General features: G+C 36.1%; 1 protein-coding gene across 2 annotated transcripts; it reads right to left on the reverse strand.

The window, feature by feature from the left end:
- Positions 1-345: 345 nt before the first annotated feature.
- On the reverse strand, positions 346-14,891 carry LOC107901210 (dnaJ homolog subfamily C GRV2). 2 transcript variants are annotated; one of them, XM_016827116.2, is made up of 22 exons: positions 13,998-14,891; positions 13,143-13,376; positions 12,302-12,389; positions 11,972-12,180; positions 11,301-11,402; positions 11,163-11,225; positions 8,800-11,034; positions 8,260-8,622; positions 7,542-7,682; positions 6,975-7,367; positions 5,847-6,341; positions 5,551-5,774; positions 5,097-5,441; positions 4,109-4,403; positions 3,578-4,030; positions 3,159-3,504; positions 2,735-3,078; positions 2,201-2,659; positions 1,815-1,939; positions 1,390-1,513; positions 1,044-1,112; positions 346-879 (listed from the first exon to the last, which is right to left on the reverse strand). In XM_016827116.2, exons 1-22 carry the CDS (start codon positions 14,409-14,411, stop codon positions 676-678), a joined length of 7,725 nt encoding a protein of 2,574 aa, XP_016682605.2. In that variant the 5' UTR covers positions 14,412-14,891; the 3' UTR covers positions 346-675. The 2 variants fall into 2 exon arrangements, with proteins under 2 accessions (XP_016682605.2, XP_016682606.2); XM_016827117.2 differs by lacking the exons at positions 13,143-13,376; positions 13,998-14,891 and having other exon boundaries at positions 11,301-11,412.
- Positions 14,892-18,862: the final 3,971 nt, after the last annotated feature.

Here is an 18,862-nt window from a genome sequence, read left to right on the forward strand (position 1 = left end):
TTGGTTTTTAAGTAAAAAAATTAAGCCCATTTTTGAGTATCCAAACTTAAAAAAAGAAATTGGTCAAAATTGACATGAGTCCAACTCAAACTCATCTAGGCCCTTGAATATCTCTAATTGAAAACCATGTCATTAAAGTACTAAAAAGCTTATGAGATTACTCCACTCTATTTATTAACAGAAGTAAGGATAAATAATTACAAAATAATAATCTAAAACAACTCAAAACTAGGATAAAAAATAATAATAATTTTATTGGAATACTTTAAATCTTAAAATTACGATATTACCCAGTTCCTATTCTTCAAACGAAGCAAAAATTGCTATAATAAACTCAACAAAAAATGACCTCAACTAATTTGATGATATTATTGGACAACACAGACAACAGTTTCAATTTACAATCATATCTTCAATTCTTTTTTTCTTCTTTACAAAAGGGAAACTCAATCCTTTCTTCTCCTTTTTAACATATAGAATATAAAGCATCCTTCTTCTCACTGGAAAAATTCCAACTACCCACCTCTGCTTCAATCAAACCTTCGCTGACGGAGTGAATCAAAGAGGAAGAAAAACAAAAAAATTAAAGACTGTACACTGAGCTATACAATGTATAATTCTTCACTGAATATACTCTTTCATGCCTCTCAAAATAATTTATCTTTAATCCCTGCTTTAAGAAAGCTGATCCTGGCTTCCATTTGAATCTGATACTGTTGATGCAGGTATTCTTGACTCTGTGGTTTGTGGCGGAGCTGTGATGGCATAAACCAGTCTGGATGAGGAACTCTCGATCAGACCAGCAACTCCGGCAGCCGCAGATTGGGCATTTGAAGGCAGGAAAAGGTCATGTTTCTGATCTTTATATGCACTCCAAACCTACAGAACACACATGATAACCACTAGAGATGAGATGCACAGAATGAATAGATGAAAACAATACGAGAAACACATTCAAACTGTCAATAAAATGTCCGTTCTAGAGGTTCACCCCCCCCCCCAAAAAAAAAAAGATTCTACGGAAACCATGCGTGAGGACTTACATCAGATGCATTCAATATTTCGCGCACTTTAATACAATGAGCCCCTTCCGCTGCAAATGCATGCAAAACCTGGATCGAAAAAATTTAATACGTAATTTCAGATTATTAACTCCAGCACTTCAAAGAAATGAAAATAAAAAATCAGCTTCAAAAGGAAAAGAAAAGAAAGAATTCCAATGTAGATAAAAAATTAATCAACTCCTCCTAGAATTATACACTTTAAACAACTAATCACAAAAGATGGCCAAAATAAAACAACTAAGCACAAAACATAGGACAGTCGGATAACAATGATGGTATACTCAGACAAAAGATGAAAGTTCGCCAAAAATGATAGCAATCTAACCTCAATAGCAAGCACTCTGCCAATGGATGCTTCTGATTCATTCCATTTCATCTGAGAGCAAAGTCCGTTCCTTCCCCCAGCTCTCCAATCAAGAAGTCCCAGAAGTACTTCAAGCAGACCAACCCTGCATTATTTACCGATTTTGTTTCAACATCAGAAACTATACAACAGAGCTAACACGACATAAAACTCATCCAATGATAACACACACAATATGCAACTCTGAACCCGAGCAAATCTGTTAGTATTGCATGCATAATTATTAGTAGACGAATCAAATATGGAACTCACCACGAAAGTTTCTAAGTAAAATGCCATAATTCTGGGAAACAATTTCTTCAACTACAAGAGAAATTACCCATACATGTACACATGCTCGTTTACCATTTATTCACATTAGTTAATGCCTAAGAATTACTGCTTACTTAAGTCCTTGGGCAACAAGTGCATCCCTAGCTCGATTTCCAGCACCCACAACACGCTTTAATGTTTCTAGGGCTAGAATGCTTCCACCTTGCCATCCTATAGCTTTCATTAAAAGGGGAACAACCTGCAATTATATTTTCTTGGGTAAATAAGAGAATAAAAAGTTCAAGGGCGGATTCAATAAAATGACCAAAAGTATATAGACAAGCTAAACAACCCAATCTCCTTATTAACGGAAATTTCAAAGAAGATTAAAGAACAAGGACAAAACAAAGTACCATGAGAACCTATTACAATCAAGAATGCTTAAATGATAAAACTAAAAGGGTTGAGTTGCAACAAACAGTAAGAAAATAACAAATAAGGCTGTTATTAGAACACATACCTGTGTTGTTCCAACACTAGTAGCTGCCATAGCTTCAGCACATATTGTGCTGGCAGCAAGTTGATGCAGAACCCGCAAACAACTAAGGCGCACACGTTCTTGTGGAGTTTGTGCAGGCTGCTCATCCGATTCATACTTTCTGTCTGCCATATTACCGCCATCTTTCATGTCCCCAGATGACATTGCTTCTCGCCTTCCCTCGTAAGCCACGGCAGCAACAAGTTTGGGCACATATCCAAGATAACCCACATGGTCTGCAAGTGCAGAGTGCACTCGCAATAATGAAACCAAAGCAGCAGAAAGAAGCAAAGGAAGTTCAGGGTCAACAGATTCCAACTCATAATGTGTGGCAGCAATAGATGACAAGTACTGATCTAGTAGCCCTTCCAGGAATCTCTTGGGATTTCTAAGAGGAAATTTGGGATCTTTAAGGAATAGCCTGACATAGATTCCACTAACCTGCATGATTATGAACTCATTAGTTCCCCAGCAAATAACAATAGAAAATTTTGACAAGATAATATCAAGTAATACCTGGGGCTCATCTCTCATTTCCTGCTGCGCAGAAGCTTGCTCAGGTACATCCCAGTCAACGATACGGCCCTTCACCTGTTCACGGTACAGGTCTGATACCATAGTAGCAATTTGTGCTGACAGTGATGCTGCCATGGCTGGAGTCCATACAAGTTCTGGTGTTTCTGTGTTCTGTTCAAGGGCAGACACAACAGCTTCACCAGGCCCATCCCTTATGACTGATACTAGGCCATCTGGAAGAAACCTAGCTAATGTTATAGCAACTCTAGGCCCATGCATTGGCTGCGCAACAAGTTTACCCAATAAAGAGGCTGCTGCCGCTCTTTGCTGCAAGGGAATTTCTTCTGCACACAGCCATTTCTAACATAAAAATGATTGTCTTTCTATTAGAAAAGGTAAAAAAAATACATGAATACAAAATTACCTTGTAAAGGCAAGAGAAGTTCGAGAATGTACACAACACCACCATGCTTGGCTGCTGCCCAAGCAAGTTCAGGTGTGCTTGCCAAAGCATAGAGGACATGAAGTGCCCCTTCACGGCAAGCTGGGGCAAAGTGGAGCATTTGCAACAGCAGAAGAAGACTAGATCCATCTGCAACCATGGCCTCCAAGCAAGGTGCATATGTAGTCAAAAGAGAGAGAACATTCAGGCAAAGCTGAGGAATGTTGCTTTCTGATGCAACAGGCACGGAAAAGCATTCAAAAAGTGGTAATAGCCTCTCTTTAGTGGAAAATATGGATGCCAAATTAGGATATGTTGTCAGCAAGTTCTGCAACAGGAGAAGTGTCAGAACTCATGTATTAAATTCTATATGACATGGTAGACACAAGAAAGTAAGTTACCTGCAGTGATGTCAGTCCAGATTGAAGGTTTTTAATCAGGACATTTTCTTCCTTATCTTTCACTTTATTATCAGATGCAGCCAGAGAATCATCATGAACTTGCAGTTCTTCTACTGATGCACCAGTTGCGTCACTTTGATGCTCAGACTCGAGAGTTGAGTTGCTGATGTTAAGTTTTTCCTGAACATCATAATCCTCAGAGTGATTGTGCACCAGAGAAGCTATAAAGTCAATTAAAGCCACACAGAATGCTCCTGGTTCACTGATCTCAAAGTCAGGTTGATCATTATAAACCCTCAAATAAACATTGCCGACAAAAAGTTCCTTTGACAGTGCTTCGTAGGCAAAGATATGAGAATCTTTCAGGTCATACGAACCATCTGGGCCTTGGCTAGATCTTTGCTGGTCCACAAATTTCAGCAATTCTGCTCGAGTTGAAGAGTTCCAGATTATCTATGACAAAGAAGAAGTTAGACTTCAACCAATACCAAGGTAATTGAAATGAAACAACAGAATAAGTACACTGTCCACCTCTGGTGACTCTAGGTTTGTATTCAACTTCGACAGTAGGTCTTTTGGTACTTGATCTCTCAACATACTGGCAAGTTTTGGAGTTAGCAAAGCTCTGAGTACATTGACTACAGATTCATTATAAGGTGTTCCATTTTCATCACAGCATAACCCACTAAGCCTAGATAATGCCTGGGCTGCTCGTACAGCATGCATATTTTTCGCAATTTGAACACTAGCACCAACACCATGGGACTCTGCTGTATCAGATTCCTCTGCAGTTGAGTCATACTGAAGTAACAATGGCAAAAGGTACCTAGCCAAACCATATTATCCAAATGAAACAAGTTAAGTAATAGAGGATTATGGATTTAACTCATAAGATTGCCAAATATCTTATCAAGATATTACATCTAAAACCTGTTAGCAAACTAGTAGAAACATAAAGAATAACATCTTCAGCAGCAAGAAAGCAAAACTGATAATGGCACGAACAATTATCTCACTTAGTCTCTTGTCTACAGTGCCATTTTCATGCACATCCAATAGAGAGGTTTTACATGCATAGTACAAACAAAAACATTGTAATAAATTTATAATAATAGAATATAGAGAAAGTAATGCCACCAAAAAGACTTGAACATGAAGTGTGCAGCCACAAGAAACAAATAGCAGACAATTTAGTATCTATTATATTCTACAGTGAAGAGGATGATCCCTGGGAATTTATAAAGAGTAACTGGCTCCAAAAAAAAAAAAAGTAGAAAAGAAATAGTCCCAGAAGGCGGCTCTGTATAAACTTAATATTTATTTAGCAATGGAAGACTAAATAGAAGATGCAAAGTAAATACTTTGAATAGTGTAACTTTGTAAAAGACTAAGAAGAGATCACGTATTTCCCAGAGGACCCAGACGAAAATATGGCCATAGATAAACTAATCGACAGTGGTGCAAACATGCATTTGAATCATGGTACATAGATCAAATACTGAAAGATAAGCTACTTTACCATAACACTCCAGCCTTTATCAAGGCCTCTTGCAAATCAGGGGACACAGAAACATGAGCAATAGTCTGGAGGGCACTATCAACAGCTGCAGGCACAACCTCAAGTTCAGTGCAGTGCACTATGTCATCAACAAGTCCAGAAAGCTCAAGGATCTCAAGTCTGGCAGTCTCAAACTGACTCAGAACAGAAAACGTTCGCATCACATTTGTAACAATGATAGCAGAAGGTTCATTTGCAGGAGTAGTTGGTTGAACAACACACATGCAACGAGAGAGAAGTGTAGCAAGAAGTTGCATCCCACCATCTCTAACAAGTTCTTCACCATTCAATGAGGAAGATGCACACCTAACAGTAAAAAGGGGAAAAGAAAAGAAAAAGAGATGAAATCTCCAAGCCCAATTTAACTAGTAAAACAAGATTTACAAGAGTATATGTTGGTAGGAGAGGAATTTACGTAAGCCAAACAAGCTCTGACGCTGCAACAAGAAGAGGTGCTCTATCTGAGGAGAGAAAATTGTTATCTTCCTTGTCAACAGTTACTGCATTGAGCAACATGGGATAACCTGCATATTTAAATGGTTCCAACACATCTCCATATCTTCTATACAAGATGCATTGTCCTTTCAACAGAAGCAACAGCCTCCAAGGCTGAGGACCTTGCAAACCTTGCATCGTAGCCTACATAAAGAGGAATGATTAATTTAATTCCAAGAACGTCAGTATGCACTTCTCTGAGGAGCAAGCATCTACCTGAAGTCGTTCATAAGCCTTTTGTACAGCAAGAAATTTCTCCCTCCCTTCAGGATTTTTGTCAGGATGATATTTCATAGCAAGTTTTCTATATTGTCGTTTAAGCTTTTCTTCATCAATGTTCTCAATTTGCTTGGATATGATAGATATATCTCCAGTCTCATTGGGAGAACACTTCTGATCAGCATCATCACTGGATACATCTTCCAAGGAAATCTCTAATATTTTGCAAGCTTCCTCCTCAGAAAGATCCATTGGTTTCCGTGTCAACTCTTCTCGCCACATTACTAGCAAGGACTGTAGAAACTCCACATGCTCAACAATCGGCCAATTTGGAAACCGAATTTCGTCGCACAGATTTCGAAGGTAATAACGGTGACACCACATTTCATCTCGGAGCTCTGGATAAGTCACCGGTGGCATAGGAGCATACTCATACAAAGAATGACAGTGTTGTGACAATTTCTGGGGGAAATCACCAAGATGCTGCAAAACCTTTGGAAAGGAATAAACAATGTATCATATAATTGTAGTAAGTAGAACAGTAACCTTTATCCTTTATAATTGACCTTGAAAGATATTATATCTTCTAGCCATAGTTTGGTTAAGCAAGCAGTTTCCACTCATCTATTTTCTAAACATAATTTGGTTTCTGCATTCAGGAGAGGGGGAAAAAGGGAAAGAAGGTGGAACAATTGTTTGTGGAAAAAGCAAAGGAGAACAAAAGAATCTGTCACACACACACACACACACATATAGACTGGCAGAAAGAATTTGGAATTTGGGGAAAAGAGAAATAAGTATTTCCATTGTCTCGCCAAGTCATTTACATGCTCCAGTTTCTAACTTTATACAGAAACTAGTTTATCTATTTTACTTCAGGAAACCAATTGCTTATGTGTCAATAAATGATATACTTGGGAGCGTAAATTCTTCAATATCATAAACCATTGACTATTCCAAGCTACTTTATATTACACTATAATCTATAGGACTATTCTTATGTTTCAGATGGGTCCCTACAGAAAATCCTACTTCTATACTGCCAATATATCATTTCTGCATGTGGAAGTGCAGAGTAAAGACATCAAGATAATATACTATTGCACAATTAAAAATATGATTCACCTGACGAATCAGATTTTCAGCTCGCATTTTATGTGTCCAAATGATCTCTGGAGTATCAGACTCAGAAACCATTGCTGCAGCAAATGCAAGTGGGCCACTACGCTCCAATACATACAGCAAAGATGCAGGGAGAAGCCCACCCAATACGCTACGTTTAGCAAGGGGTAATGAAGAGGAAACTGCAGCTTCTTCGCCACCATGGAAAGCTTGATGTACATGAGTTGCTGAGAAGAGTTGTGCAATCGAAAGGAGGTTGGATCCAGGGTAAGCCAGGGCAAAAAAAAATGCACCTGTGCTGTACAGACGCACCATGGCCTTGGGATTTCTGGTAACAATAGCCTTCAGCAATGCAGCAGCAGCTTCTACAATACTTGGCTCACCAGAAAGCATAGCCTTTTAAGGAAAAAGAAATACATGCAACTGTATGAGTGGAACACTTAAGACAAAAAATTATACTTCTTATCAGGGGAACACATCCTATCATTCTTTCCTGAAAACTAAAAAGTAGAGTGCAACCTTTTATTTGCAACATCTGGAAACATGATTAAATATCAACTAAAACAATACCTGTGCAATATGTGGAAGGCAACGTGGACTTGACAAAATCCGTTTTACCCTAGGAGTTGGGGTAACTATCTCACCAGCATCATCCAAGTCTGAATGTGCAGAAACCATACTATGTAAAACAGACAATGCAGCCTCCCCTACCTGAAAACAGGATTACCAATTAGAAGGTATCAAGAAAATGATTCAAGGTTATACGAACATTACAAAGATAGTCTACTACCACAGTAACAGTCAAAGCAACACATGTACATCAGCCATTTAGTGCTTAATACAGCAGCTGCATCATAAACATGTACAATCATACCATTTCAATGTATCCAAACATTAAATTGGCTCAAAGAACCCTCACATAAGAAACTAAAATACAAGCAACACATCATCAATGCCCACTTAAAAGTGCTTTTTAAGTGAGTCTAGTACATACAACATCTCCAAAGCCAAATTCTATATAATAGAGTGAAGAAATCCAAGCATAATTGAAAGTGCCATAAAGAAAAGAAATATAAAAAGGAATAAAGAAACTCAACAGATGATCACAATAATTAGAAGAAAAAGGTGTAGATTTTCAAGCATTTGACAAGCAGAAGTTGAATAATAAGTAGATTGCAACCAGTTAATAGACCAAAGTTATCACTATTTAAGTAGACACTGCAAACCACTTCCATGATGCAAATGTACTTGTGCAAGAATGCAGACAAGATAATCTGTAAGACAATACCTGAGTGGGTGTAAGGACAGGAACCCGAACAGATAGTGCCCAACGAAGCTCACGAATATCTCGTAATCTCTTCCAGTCCAGCATACCTGAAGCCCAGCACCTCGTTGTCCAATCAATAGCTTTTTTTGACCACAATCTTCTGACAGCATCCTTCTCTAAAGGTCCAACTTGCATACCATCTTTGTCAATATACATCCACTCCTTGAGTGGCTCCATAAAAGCAGTAGCAGCAATCAAATTTGATTGTAAAGGGATAGCAGTCCTCTCAGAAGCTTCATGAACCACAGTTAGCAAATCAACAGCTAGCACACACCCTCCCACCAAAACACAAGATTCCACATTTGCTAAAACCTTCATTAAAACCTGCACATACAGAAATACAGAGTTGCTATTACTTTCAAAATGATCAAGACTAGAAATCAAAATCTATTTTGGAATTAAGATCAAGCCTTCTCCATCACTTGCTCCATCACAAATCTTACAAAGATTCTCTTAAGGCTTGAAATATGTAATGCACCTAAAATTCATTAGGGAAGGCACCTTCAAAAGTAGTAGTAGACGGTGTCTCAAAGCTCTGTCATCTGTTCTGTCCAAGAGAACAGTAATATGTGCAGTCCCTTCAAAAGGGCCAATTGTATTGCAATGTTGTTCATAAACAATTGCCATTGCCCTTGCACAAAGCTCCCTAACTGAAGAGCCTCCACCTCCTCCAAAGCCATCTAATCTTCCCATATCACACCAATCATCAGAAGAACCCATTTCATCTGGAACAGCACCATCCACTATAAGGCCTATGTCAGCATCACATAGGAACCGGTGATAGAGTGCTCTGAAGAAGGCAACGGGATCACGAAGTGGAAAATCCTGTGCCCTACCACTACTGCCACTCTCAAGCAACAAACGCAGATAGTATTGACCAACACAAACTTCCTTGGACAAACTAGGATAACTAACAAAGAATTCAGAGTAGTTCCAAGAGATCCTAGGAACACTATCCTGGCCACTCATACTCTCTACCATAGCATCTCCTGGAACAATATCTTCAGTGCGCTCCTTCTCAACATCCAATTTATGAACCTCAGCTTGCAGAGCTTCCCGCAACTCTTGCCTAGTACGCTCATTCCAGATCAAATCCGCACGGTTATGGTCAAGGCTAAAAGCACGCCAAAATTCAGGCCAATTGCAAAGTAGGCGACCAGAACCAACAGGCGTGTTCTCCACAACAACCTGAGCAGGTGCTGGAAGACCAGTGTTATGTGACCCAACAGCATTGCCACCAGAATCAACTGAATTTGAAGGATTTGTTTCTGATACTCCATGCACATTTGTTGATGGAGCATCAGCGGAAGCTGATATAACTGAATGCCCATTTTGAGAAATTCCAGTGGAATATGCATCAGTTGTCGAACTTTCGACAGTGTGAGCAGCAGAAGATTGGTTTAAAACTTGACTGGAGTTAGGGTCTGCAATTGATTTGTGATAGTTATCTGCCACCCTATGAAAACCAGAATTCATCTGCCTAACTGCATCACCTGCCTCAAAATTATTAACAGAAGGTAAGGACTGCTCTTGCGATGTAATCGTCTGCCCTGTACGACCTCTCCTTTGCTGTAGTAAACGCTTGTGTCTTTTACTGGTCAATGATCCTTCCTGGATGGATTCTTCAGGTGCTCCATCAGATCGTGTGTGCAAATATGCAACAAGTCCAGGTGGCAAAACTCTAGACAACAAGTCTAGAGCTGGTTGGTAGGAATCTGCCCATAGGGCAACAAGTTGGCGACTAACCTCACGGCGCTCACCTGCAGGAAGGAAAAATGCATGTAATAAATGCCTCAACAGAGCACCATCACGTAAAGCAGCATCACGCATTGACTCTGCTGCAATTGCATCTTCTTCCGCAATTGTACGCATTAGCACTGCAACCGTTTCCCTAACACTCTCTGCAGGATGGGCAAACAAGGCAAATAGACGGCGCTTCAAACCAGCTACTTGGCGCAACAGCTCAACAAAAACTGTGTATTGGGTAGTTTCACCATGTGGATCACATATCATAGCCTCCAGAACTTCAACAACAGCCATGGACAATAATGGGGATACAGACATGGGTTTTAATCTGTTGACAAGGATAATAACATAACCATGCTGAGAGAACAGTATGGACTTAGTATGCATAATTGTGGCATGTTGCTCTCCTTTAGAATCTGTTAGCACATTCGTATCCCCAGGACCACCTCCAATGAGTGCCGCAACAAGCCTTGCAGCTTCAGCAGCTACACCCTCAGATCCATTCCTGAGTAAGCCCATTATTCTTCCAACAGCAGCAGGAAAAGACACAACATGAGAAGCAGCATTTTTGGAAGCTAACAATCTACGTAAACATGAAACAAAACCCATCACTGTTGCAGCTGCTTTAGGAGAAGGAGGCGGCAAGGGAGGGGACTCCGGAGGAAGATTTGGTGTTGCTGGAAGCATTGTTATCAAGGCCATCAGAGTCACCTCGGGAACTTCAATATTAGGAGGCACCCCACTATATGGAATGCATGCATTGAACTCCCTAATTCTGCGCCATAGCTTAGCTCTTGAACCAGGAATAGAACCGCCTTCAGCAACAGCATCTTTGGCAGCAGCAGCTAAGTGTTTCAAATGCATGGATGCACTTTCCACATCAGCAAAAGTGCGTTGTTTTCCAAATTGCAAAGCAACTCTCCCGCAAGGTGGATTAATGCGATGACCAGGCATTGTCAGCCTTGGCAATATAGGTACTGGGCACTGACCCTGGACAAGCAGATGGTCAAGCAAACCACATTAACCATTTATCTAGGAATTATAGAACCAAAAATAGAAAGCATGATGATTAGAGAAAAGAACCCTGTTCGTATGCTATACAGAACAGGTATACCTACTTCTGTTTGCAACACATCACAAATTGCTGCAAGTAAGCTATCTCGCGAGGTGCTTGCATAGACCTGTGAGCCATAAAATACGGGTAAGATGCAAGCTCTAACATATTAAGCTTTCAAATATAGAGATTTTATTCTCACATGGATAGAGCATCCATCATTGAATTCAATTGCAAACATCTGGGGCTCCTCTGAAAATCGAACAAGTGAACTCACTGCAGATAAAGGACGAACAATAACTGCCTGCAAACATCTAAGGAATATTCTCAGCATGTGATTAATCCTACTTCAAACAATTCTTAAAAAAGATAAAGCACATAACATTAGCCATATGCATTGTGTGACACGTAACACTTTCCTCTAAATGTTGAACTATCAGTTTGACACTTTTATCAGTCATGCAACATAGCAATTAATTTTTGCCGCACCCTATATTATCCAAAGAAGTATCTGGTAATGCCTTTAGAACCATAAATGGAGAATTGCCTTTCTCAATTTTGAAGTTCTTAAAAGCCTTACTTCACCAGCAACATTCTCGAGAACCTGAATGATTGTTAAATGATTCAGGGGTCAACCACACTCTGTCTTCGCTTAACATATTAGCAAAGACGGTCATGTCTAGCATTCAGCTAGTCCTACATCAAGCAATTCCTAATTATAACTACAACCAACCAGAGAAATAGTTGAAATCAAATAAGTGTAACCCAAATAGACTTGTAAGGCAAGTTATGCAGGTAATATACAGCATCTACACAATGAGTGTAATATACTAATTCTATTTTTTTATCAATGGATGAAGCGCGTTAGCTTACTTCATAGTTATCTGGCCGTCTTTCAACAAGGGAGGCTTTTGTAAGGATAAGTTGACGAGATACAGCATCACCATGATCTCCAAGTCCTCCTTTTGGGCCAACAGTGAAATTCAATCCAGGGATATTTAAAGTTCCGTGAGCAGCAGAACGCAATCTTGTCACAGACCAACCTCCACAAGGGGTTTCTTCTGCTCCAACGGCCTCTTTGGCTGTGAATTACATATTTTTCCATATAAATTAATAAACACTAAAACAATTATATCCAAGAAAGAGTAGGCAAAAAAGAGGTGATGAGGAAGAAACAGAATAATGTTCTTTTTAGTAAGGTACCTCTTTGGTTTATATACTCTGTTACAGTGAGAGATTGTGAATTGTCTACAGAAAGCGCCACTCCAACCATTGATTTTGCAGTTTTAGTCTGCATAATATATTTAATAATTATCAATGGAAAATGTAAAGAGAATAATAATAATTAATTATCGATGTAAAATGTAAAGAGAATGATATGACTGAGAGGGATATTTAACTATTCAATATGGAGCAACTTATTTAAATTGGAAGATTTCAAGAGAAATGCAAACATGAGTGCTACATTTGGAAATATGAATTTTGGAGAATGGATCTGGATTTGGTTTCTTTTATAAGTAGAGCAAGATAGCAGTTAACTATTATCTAATGGATAATTATTTGGTACACTTGCGGTGGAAATTTTGACTCCACAAGCATAGTTGAGATTTTGACATGTGTCCTTAAATTGTGTTTAAAAATTAAAAAATAAATAAGACATGTGGAAAAATCTCAACTCCGCTTGTGGAGTTAATCCCACTGTCTTTGTACCAAAGAATTACCCTTATCTAATAGTAATAACTAGTTAAAACTATAGGTCTAAAAAAGAGGGGGAAAGAACTAGTTAAATCTAAATACACGTACGTATTTGGAATAGTATATTAGATGAACTTCAAATTTCTGGAACTATTAGGGTATTCCAAATTCACTATAAAGAGAGACCTCGCAAATCCATGAACTTGAATATAATCAAGAAAGTGTTTTTATGTGCTCTTTCACCTAATGTGTACTGATTGGAAATCTAAATCACTTCTTTCAAATTCAACTTCCCAAAAGCAACCAAGGTAGAAGAATTAATAGAAGTAAATTAACGATGTTAGTATACCAGATTTGAAATGATAGCAGAATTAGTTGTCCCTGGAGCAGCTTGAAAGGCTTTAGATTTCCTCCCATACAGAGGGCAAAGAACGAAACTACCATGATCAACGTTTTTCTTCCCATAAGCATCTGCCAACAGAACAATGGCTGGGGAAGACATATCTCTAAAATCTAAGCACCAGCGAGGATCTCCAGATGTTAAGTCTATAAGTTCAACCCCACAACACGTGACCTTCAATTTCTATACAGACAATCAGTAGTTAAAAGCTTGAATATGAAATTTTAAAACGAAAAACTGAAGTAACCAGTAGTAAATAGATACCATAGATAGTTATAGAACTACCTCTTCCGTTTAGAAATACAATTGATCCTCAAACAAGATACTTTCTGGCTAATTACAAGATAATTAATCTCTATGACCAAAATCTCAATAGTCAAATCTTGAGTCTTAATATCTTCCATTATCAACAATGTGAACATTCAAAACATCAATAACTCAAGTCCCACTGATTCCGAATACTCCAAAGCTACCAGAAATCAAAACAAAATAAGCAAATCTAAACTAAACCCTAAACCTATATAACCAAAAATACTATTTAATTAATCAAACAAAATCCTAACAAAATTTAATTCTATGATCAGCTTCTATTTATCTTTGCATCATTCTCCCCTTATCGCACAAGCGACAGTTTCACAATTCCAAAATCAAAGTTCGCAGCAATTTAAGTCACTTTAGACTAATAAAGCTGTTAAAGTATCATCTAAAGACAAGAGCCAATTTAAGTCAAATTAGTAACTAATTTCATCGAAATTTTAACATCAATAACTGCAAGAGCAAAACTTAAATCTAGCAAAAACTTACAAAAGGAGACCACTCGGCACGTCGTCTCCGTAGATGCAACACTGGGAACTCCGCCACAGCACCCAACCGGTTCCACCTGATCCTGTGCAATTCAGTTAAAATACTAGCCCGATACTGCGAAGAAAACTTTATAGCCTTATATTTCCCTTTTCCATCAGTCCTGACGCTCAAATTAAACTCAGTAGAAATCTCATCCCTGCCGATAATCGGCGTGGCAGCTTCAAAATCAGTAGAGACATCGTATGAGTTCGTTACTGACAGAGTTGAGGGATCAAGCGTGATAATCGCGACATTAGAAATACAAAGGATTCGCTTATAACGGCCGCGCCAAGAGTGCTTGATGACGATGTAACGGGCAAGGTACTCAGGCTCTTCCTGGGGAGGAGGGTTTGCTGAGTGATGGTGTTGGTCCATGGAAGAAGTGGGCCGGGGATCGGATCGGGTTGTAGGCAAGGGCCGAGTAGGCACGGAGTCTAGGTAATGGAGAGTGTGGAGAGGAGAAGCATTGTTAGGGCGGAGGAAGTACCAGAGTCCCACACGTGAAGCGGGGTGGGTACGGTGAGGCAGTGACTGATTAGCCCCCAGCTTCTAACCGTATTCACCAAATCTGCCACTCTGGCCAGTTCCTTGTTTCTTTTCCGATCAATTATACCCTAAATTGGCATCGGAGAAACGAGATCCGGCTCTCAGAGTGTGCGATATGAGCTTGAAAGGTGTTTCTGGATTAAAAAAACTGCTAATTAAGGATTAAAATTCAAAGGAAAATGAGAAGATAGAAGAGAAATGGGATTGAAGCAAGCCAAGAGAGAAGAGAGAGAATGGACAGCTCGGAGGAGTTGTTTGCTTTGTTATTCTGACCGACCTTCAACACTATCGAAACAACAATACTGCCGTTCCCACATAAAGTTACGGCTCGGTGACTCACGGCTTTTTCTTTTATATTATATTTGTCTTTCCCGTCATGATTTTTCTCTACTTGATTAATACTTAAATTACACTAGTTCAAAAATAAGATATAATAACACATACCATTTAAAGCTAATTAATAATAAAAATAAAATATGTAGGATATTAAAATAAAAGATAAATTAAACTTTTGAGTAAAATAATATTTAAATATTTAAATATATCCCATTAACAATATTAAATGTATTGTAATTATTTATCAATTATCATTAATCTTAAATTAGTATCGAGTTAATTTGTGATATTATTTCATTTAACAATATTATTAACATATAAAATTGATAGAGATAATAAAATATGTATAATACAATTAAAATATAAATATTATATTAAAATAAATCTTTAGTTTAGTGGTAAGTTAATGTTTTAATAATAATACATATTATGGTTCAAATTAAATCACATACAATTTTTTATTAAATTTTTTAAAAATAAAAAGAATAAAATATATTTAAATAATATAATTTATTTTAATTACGGAATGATATTTTCATAATTTTTCTAACTAAGTTGATAGTCGATTAATTCGTAACATCAACCCATTTAGGTACTTAAGTAATAGTATACGTATTATTTTCTTTTAAATACTAAAATTTTCATATAAATAATTAAATTGTTAGTTTTTAAGTCAGCTATTAATAATCTGGTCGAATTTCTTACTTTTTCAAAAAGTATGAGAAATAAATTTTGACAATTTAAAATAAAAAATTTAAATTTTCATTTTCCATAAAATAAAAGAATAAAATTCATAATTAAATCACTATTTTGTACTTAAATATTGTTTTTAGCTTAATTTAGAGAAAACTCACACTTTCTTTTTTTAGAATTTTTATTGAGAAATTAAATATTATATTTGGTGTCAAGGTAAGAGTTTTTTTTCTTTCTTTTTTCAGATTTCTAACAAACCTAATACAAATTAACCCTAGCATCAAGATTTATGAGTATTGAGCTCAAGCTAATGTTCCACTAACCATGGTAGTTGTGTCGACCGTATAAATCGACCTCTGGTTTCGGTTCTAAATTAGTATTAAATATTTTATGTTTTGTTTCAAGTAAAATTTTGGTGTGTTTTGGTCCGTTTTGGTCAATTCTAATACATATTAGTTGGTGCAAAATTTTAATATTTTAAATCAACTTTTAAAATTTTCATTATAACCATTTTAAATTTTCTATGATTAGATTTAAGATTAATATTTATTAAACTATTGAACCTAATTAATAATTTTAGACTAAAGGGGTATATAAACCCCTAAACTTTATCGAAAAAATCATTCGAGCCCCTTCACAAAAACACACTCAATTAAGCTCTCAAACTCTTAAATTATATTAATTAAATCATTTGACCAACGTTTTCAATCTATGATCATCACAACGTTGACGTGGTGCTCTACGTCAACGATAGTTGCTAAAATAAAATTTTATATTTTTTTAAAAAATAAAAAAAATTTAAAAAACTTATTTAAATATTTTTATTGGAACAGACGGTATTGTCCAAGTTCATTTCAAACTTAAATTTTTTAAAATTATAAATTTTTAAAATATTAAATAAAATTCAAAACATTCAAAAAAATAAAAATTAATAAAAATCATTTAAAGTTAAATCCAAAATGAATCTAGATATAATGAATCTAGACAACTATATGTCCAGATTTATTAAAGATGATTTTTTAAAATTATATAATGTTTAAAAATATTAATTTTTTTTTAAATATGAGATGCGTATCAATGTTTCAATTATATTAGTACCTTTTAGGATATATATATAATTTGTGGAGACATTTTCAACGAGTGCTTAGACCAATGCCAATTGGGAGTAGCATTGGCTACACAAAAATCTGTCATGTTTTTGTTGGCAAATTTTGGCAATAAATATCTTAAGATTGTAATTTCTTTTGATACTTGGGATATATGTCAGCCAATCCTGGATATCCATGCTTCACTTAGCAAGAGATCTTGAAAATTTGTTTGGATTGGATCGGAGCAATTATTATCCCTTAACTTATGAATCGGATCAAATCAAGCTATAAAAGGAAGGATATCCAATTGATTCAGGCTTTATCTTATGTTGTTTACAAGATATTATGTTGTGTATTTTATCTTGCTAATTTGAATGGATAATTTATTGTAACAGTTTTAGTATGTTAGCAAGTCTCGTTTGCTTATATACGGTGAGGACTTGTATACGATTTATATGGAGAGAAAACACTTTAATTTGTTTAGGGACTTGTATACCAAGTAAGTGACTTGGTTAGAGTTCTAAATTTTCAATGAGAGAACTTAGCGAAGAGATACTTAAATTTTAGATACAAAAATGAGAAGTCTAAATTGGTGAGTGTTAAAAGCTTAAAAACATTTGTTGTATGTAGGGGTGAGAAAAACTCGATTCGACTAGAAAAAATTGAAAAAAAATTCGAATTTCGAGTTAAACGAATCGAGTTATTCGAATCAACTCGAATTTTTTTTCGAATTTCGAGTTCGAATTGAGTTGAGTTTTCGAATTCGAATAATTCGAATATCAAACTATAATATTTTACATTTTTACCCCAAACTCCCAAACCTTTTTACTTTTCCCTCAAAACTTTTACTCCTTCCCACTTCCCCCCAAAACTTTTACTCCTCTCCCCTCCCAACCCCCCAATCTACCCAAAATCCATTTCCCACCAAAATTTTACTCTCCCATTTACTTTTTCTCAAAATTTTACTCCCAAAAACCCTCAAAACATTTTATTTTCCCCCAAAATTTTTACTCCCTCCCACTTTTCCCCTAAAACTTTTATTCTCTCCCCATCCCACCTCTCATCTACCCCAAACCCTCCCCCCTACAAATTTTTTTTAATATTTTCCCTCCAAAATTTTACTCCCCATATTTACTTTCCCTCAAACTTTTATTCCCCAAAACTTTTTATTTTCCCCTCAACTTTTACTTCTCACCCTTTACTCTCAAATAAAAAATCAAAATTATCCAAAAAAAAATTACTAAACATAAATAGTAATAATTTTATTTATATCTACTATTTATATTATTAAATTAAATTTCACATTTTATATTATTTATATTATTGAATTGTTTAGTCGTATTGAATATTTATATTAAAATTGAATTATTAATTATGTCATAAAATATTCGTGTTAAAATTTTATATTGGTATCAATTTCACATTTTATTTTTAAAATAACTTTTATTAAAAAAATCATATTTTTACATTTAATATATTTTTTAATTCCAAAATACATAGTGACAAAAATCTGAAGATAATTGAAACAACTAACCAAGCAAAGAAGCTAACCAGTATATAAAAAATTAATAAATAAATTATGAGGTGATGAAAGTTAATAAAAAAATTGATTAAGGTGGACAAATTTTATTACGATGGGTGACAATGGTTACAAAGATCCAAAATTATTTTTTAAAATTTTACTCGAACAAATATATTCGATTCGAATTCCATCTCACTCGACTCGATTCGAGAAAACTTCAAATAAAGTTAGGATAATAAAATGAGATTCGAAAACTCGATTAACTCGAAAATTTTCGATTCGATTCGATCGAATGCTCACCCCTAGTTGTACAATGTGCTAAGATAGTAAATATTCTCTCTGAGCCTACAGACGTAGAGAAACTGCAGTGTGTAACATCTTAGTGTTCTTTATTTTTCTGCACTTTTCATTACTAGTACGTGAAGCAATTGGCATTGCTTTTAAACATTATTTGTAGCATGCTAGTGTCAACCCTTAAATACAATTTTGACTCAACAAAAAAATTATTTTAGAAAATAAATAGATAAAATTATTTTAGATTTTATTAATTGTATGTATAATTTTTTTTAAATGTGAATATATCCAATTGAAAAAATGTATCAATTATTTTATTACATGTATAGGCTTAAAAGGTTCAAATA

Source organism: Gossypium hirsutum, chromosome D06, assembly GCF_007990345.1.
Source record: "Gossypium hirsutum isolate 1008001.06 chromosome D06, Gossypium_hirsutum_v2.1, whole genome shotgun sequence".
NCBI lineage: Eukaryota > Viridiplantae > Streptophyta > Magnoliopsida > Malvales > Malvaceae > Gossypium > Gossypium hirsutum.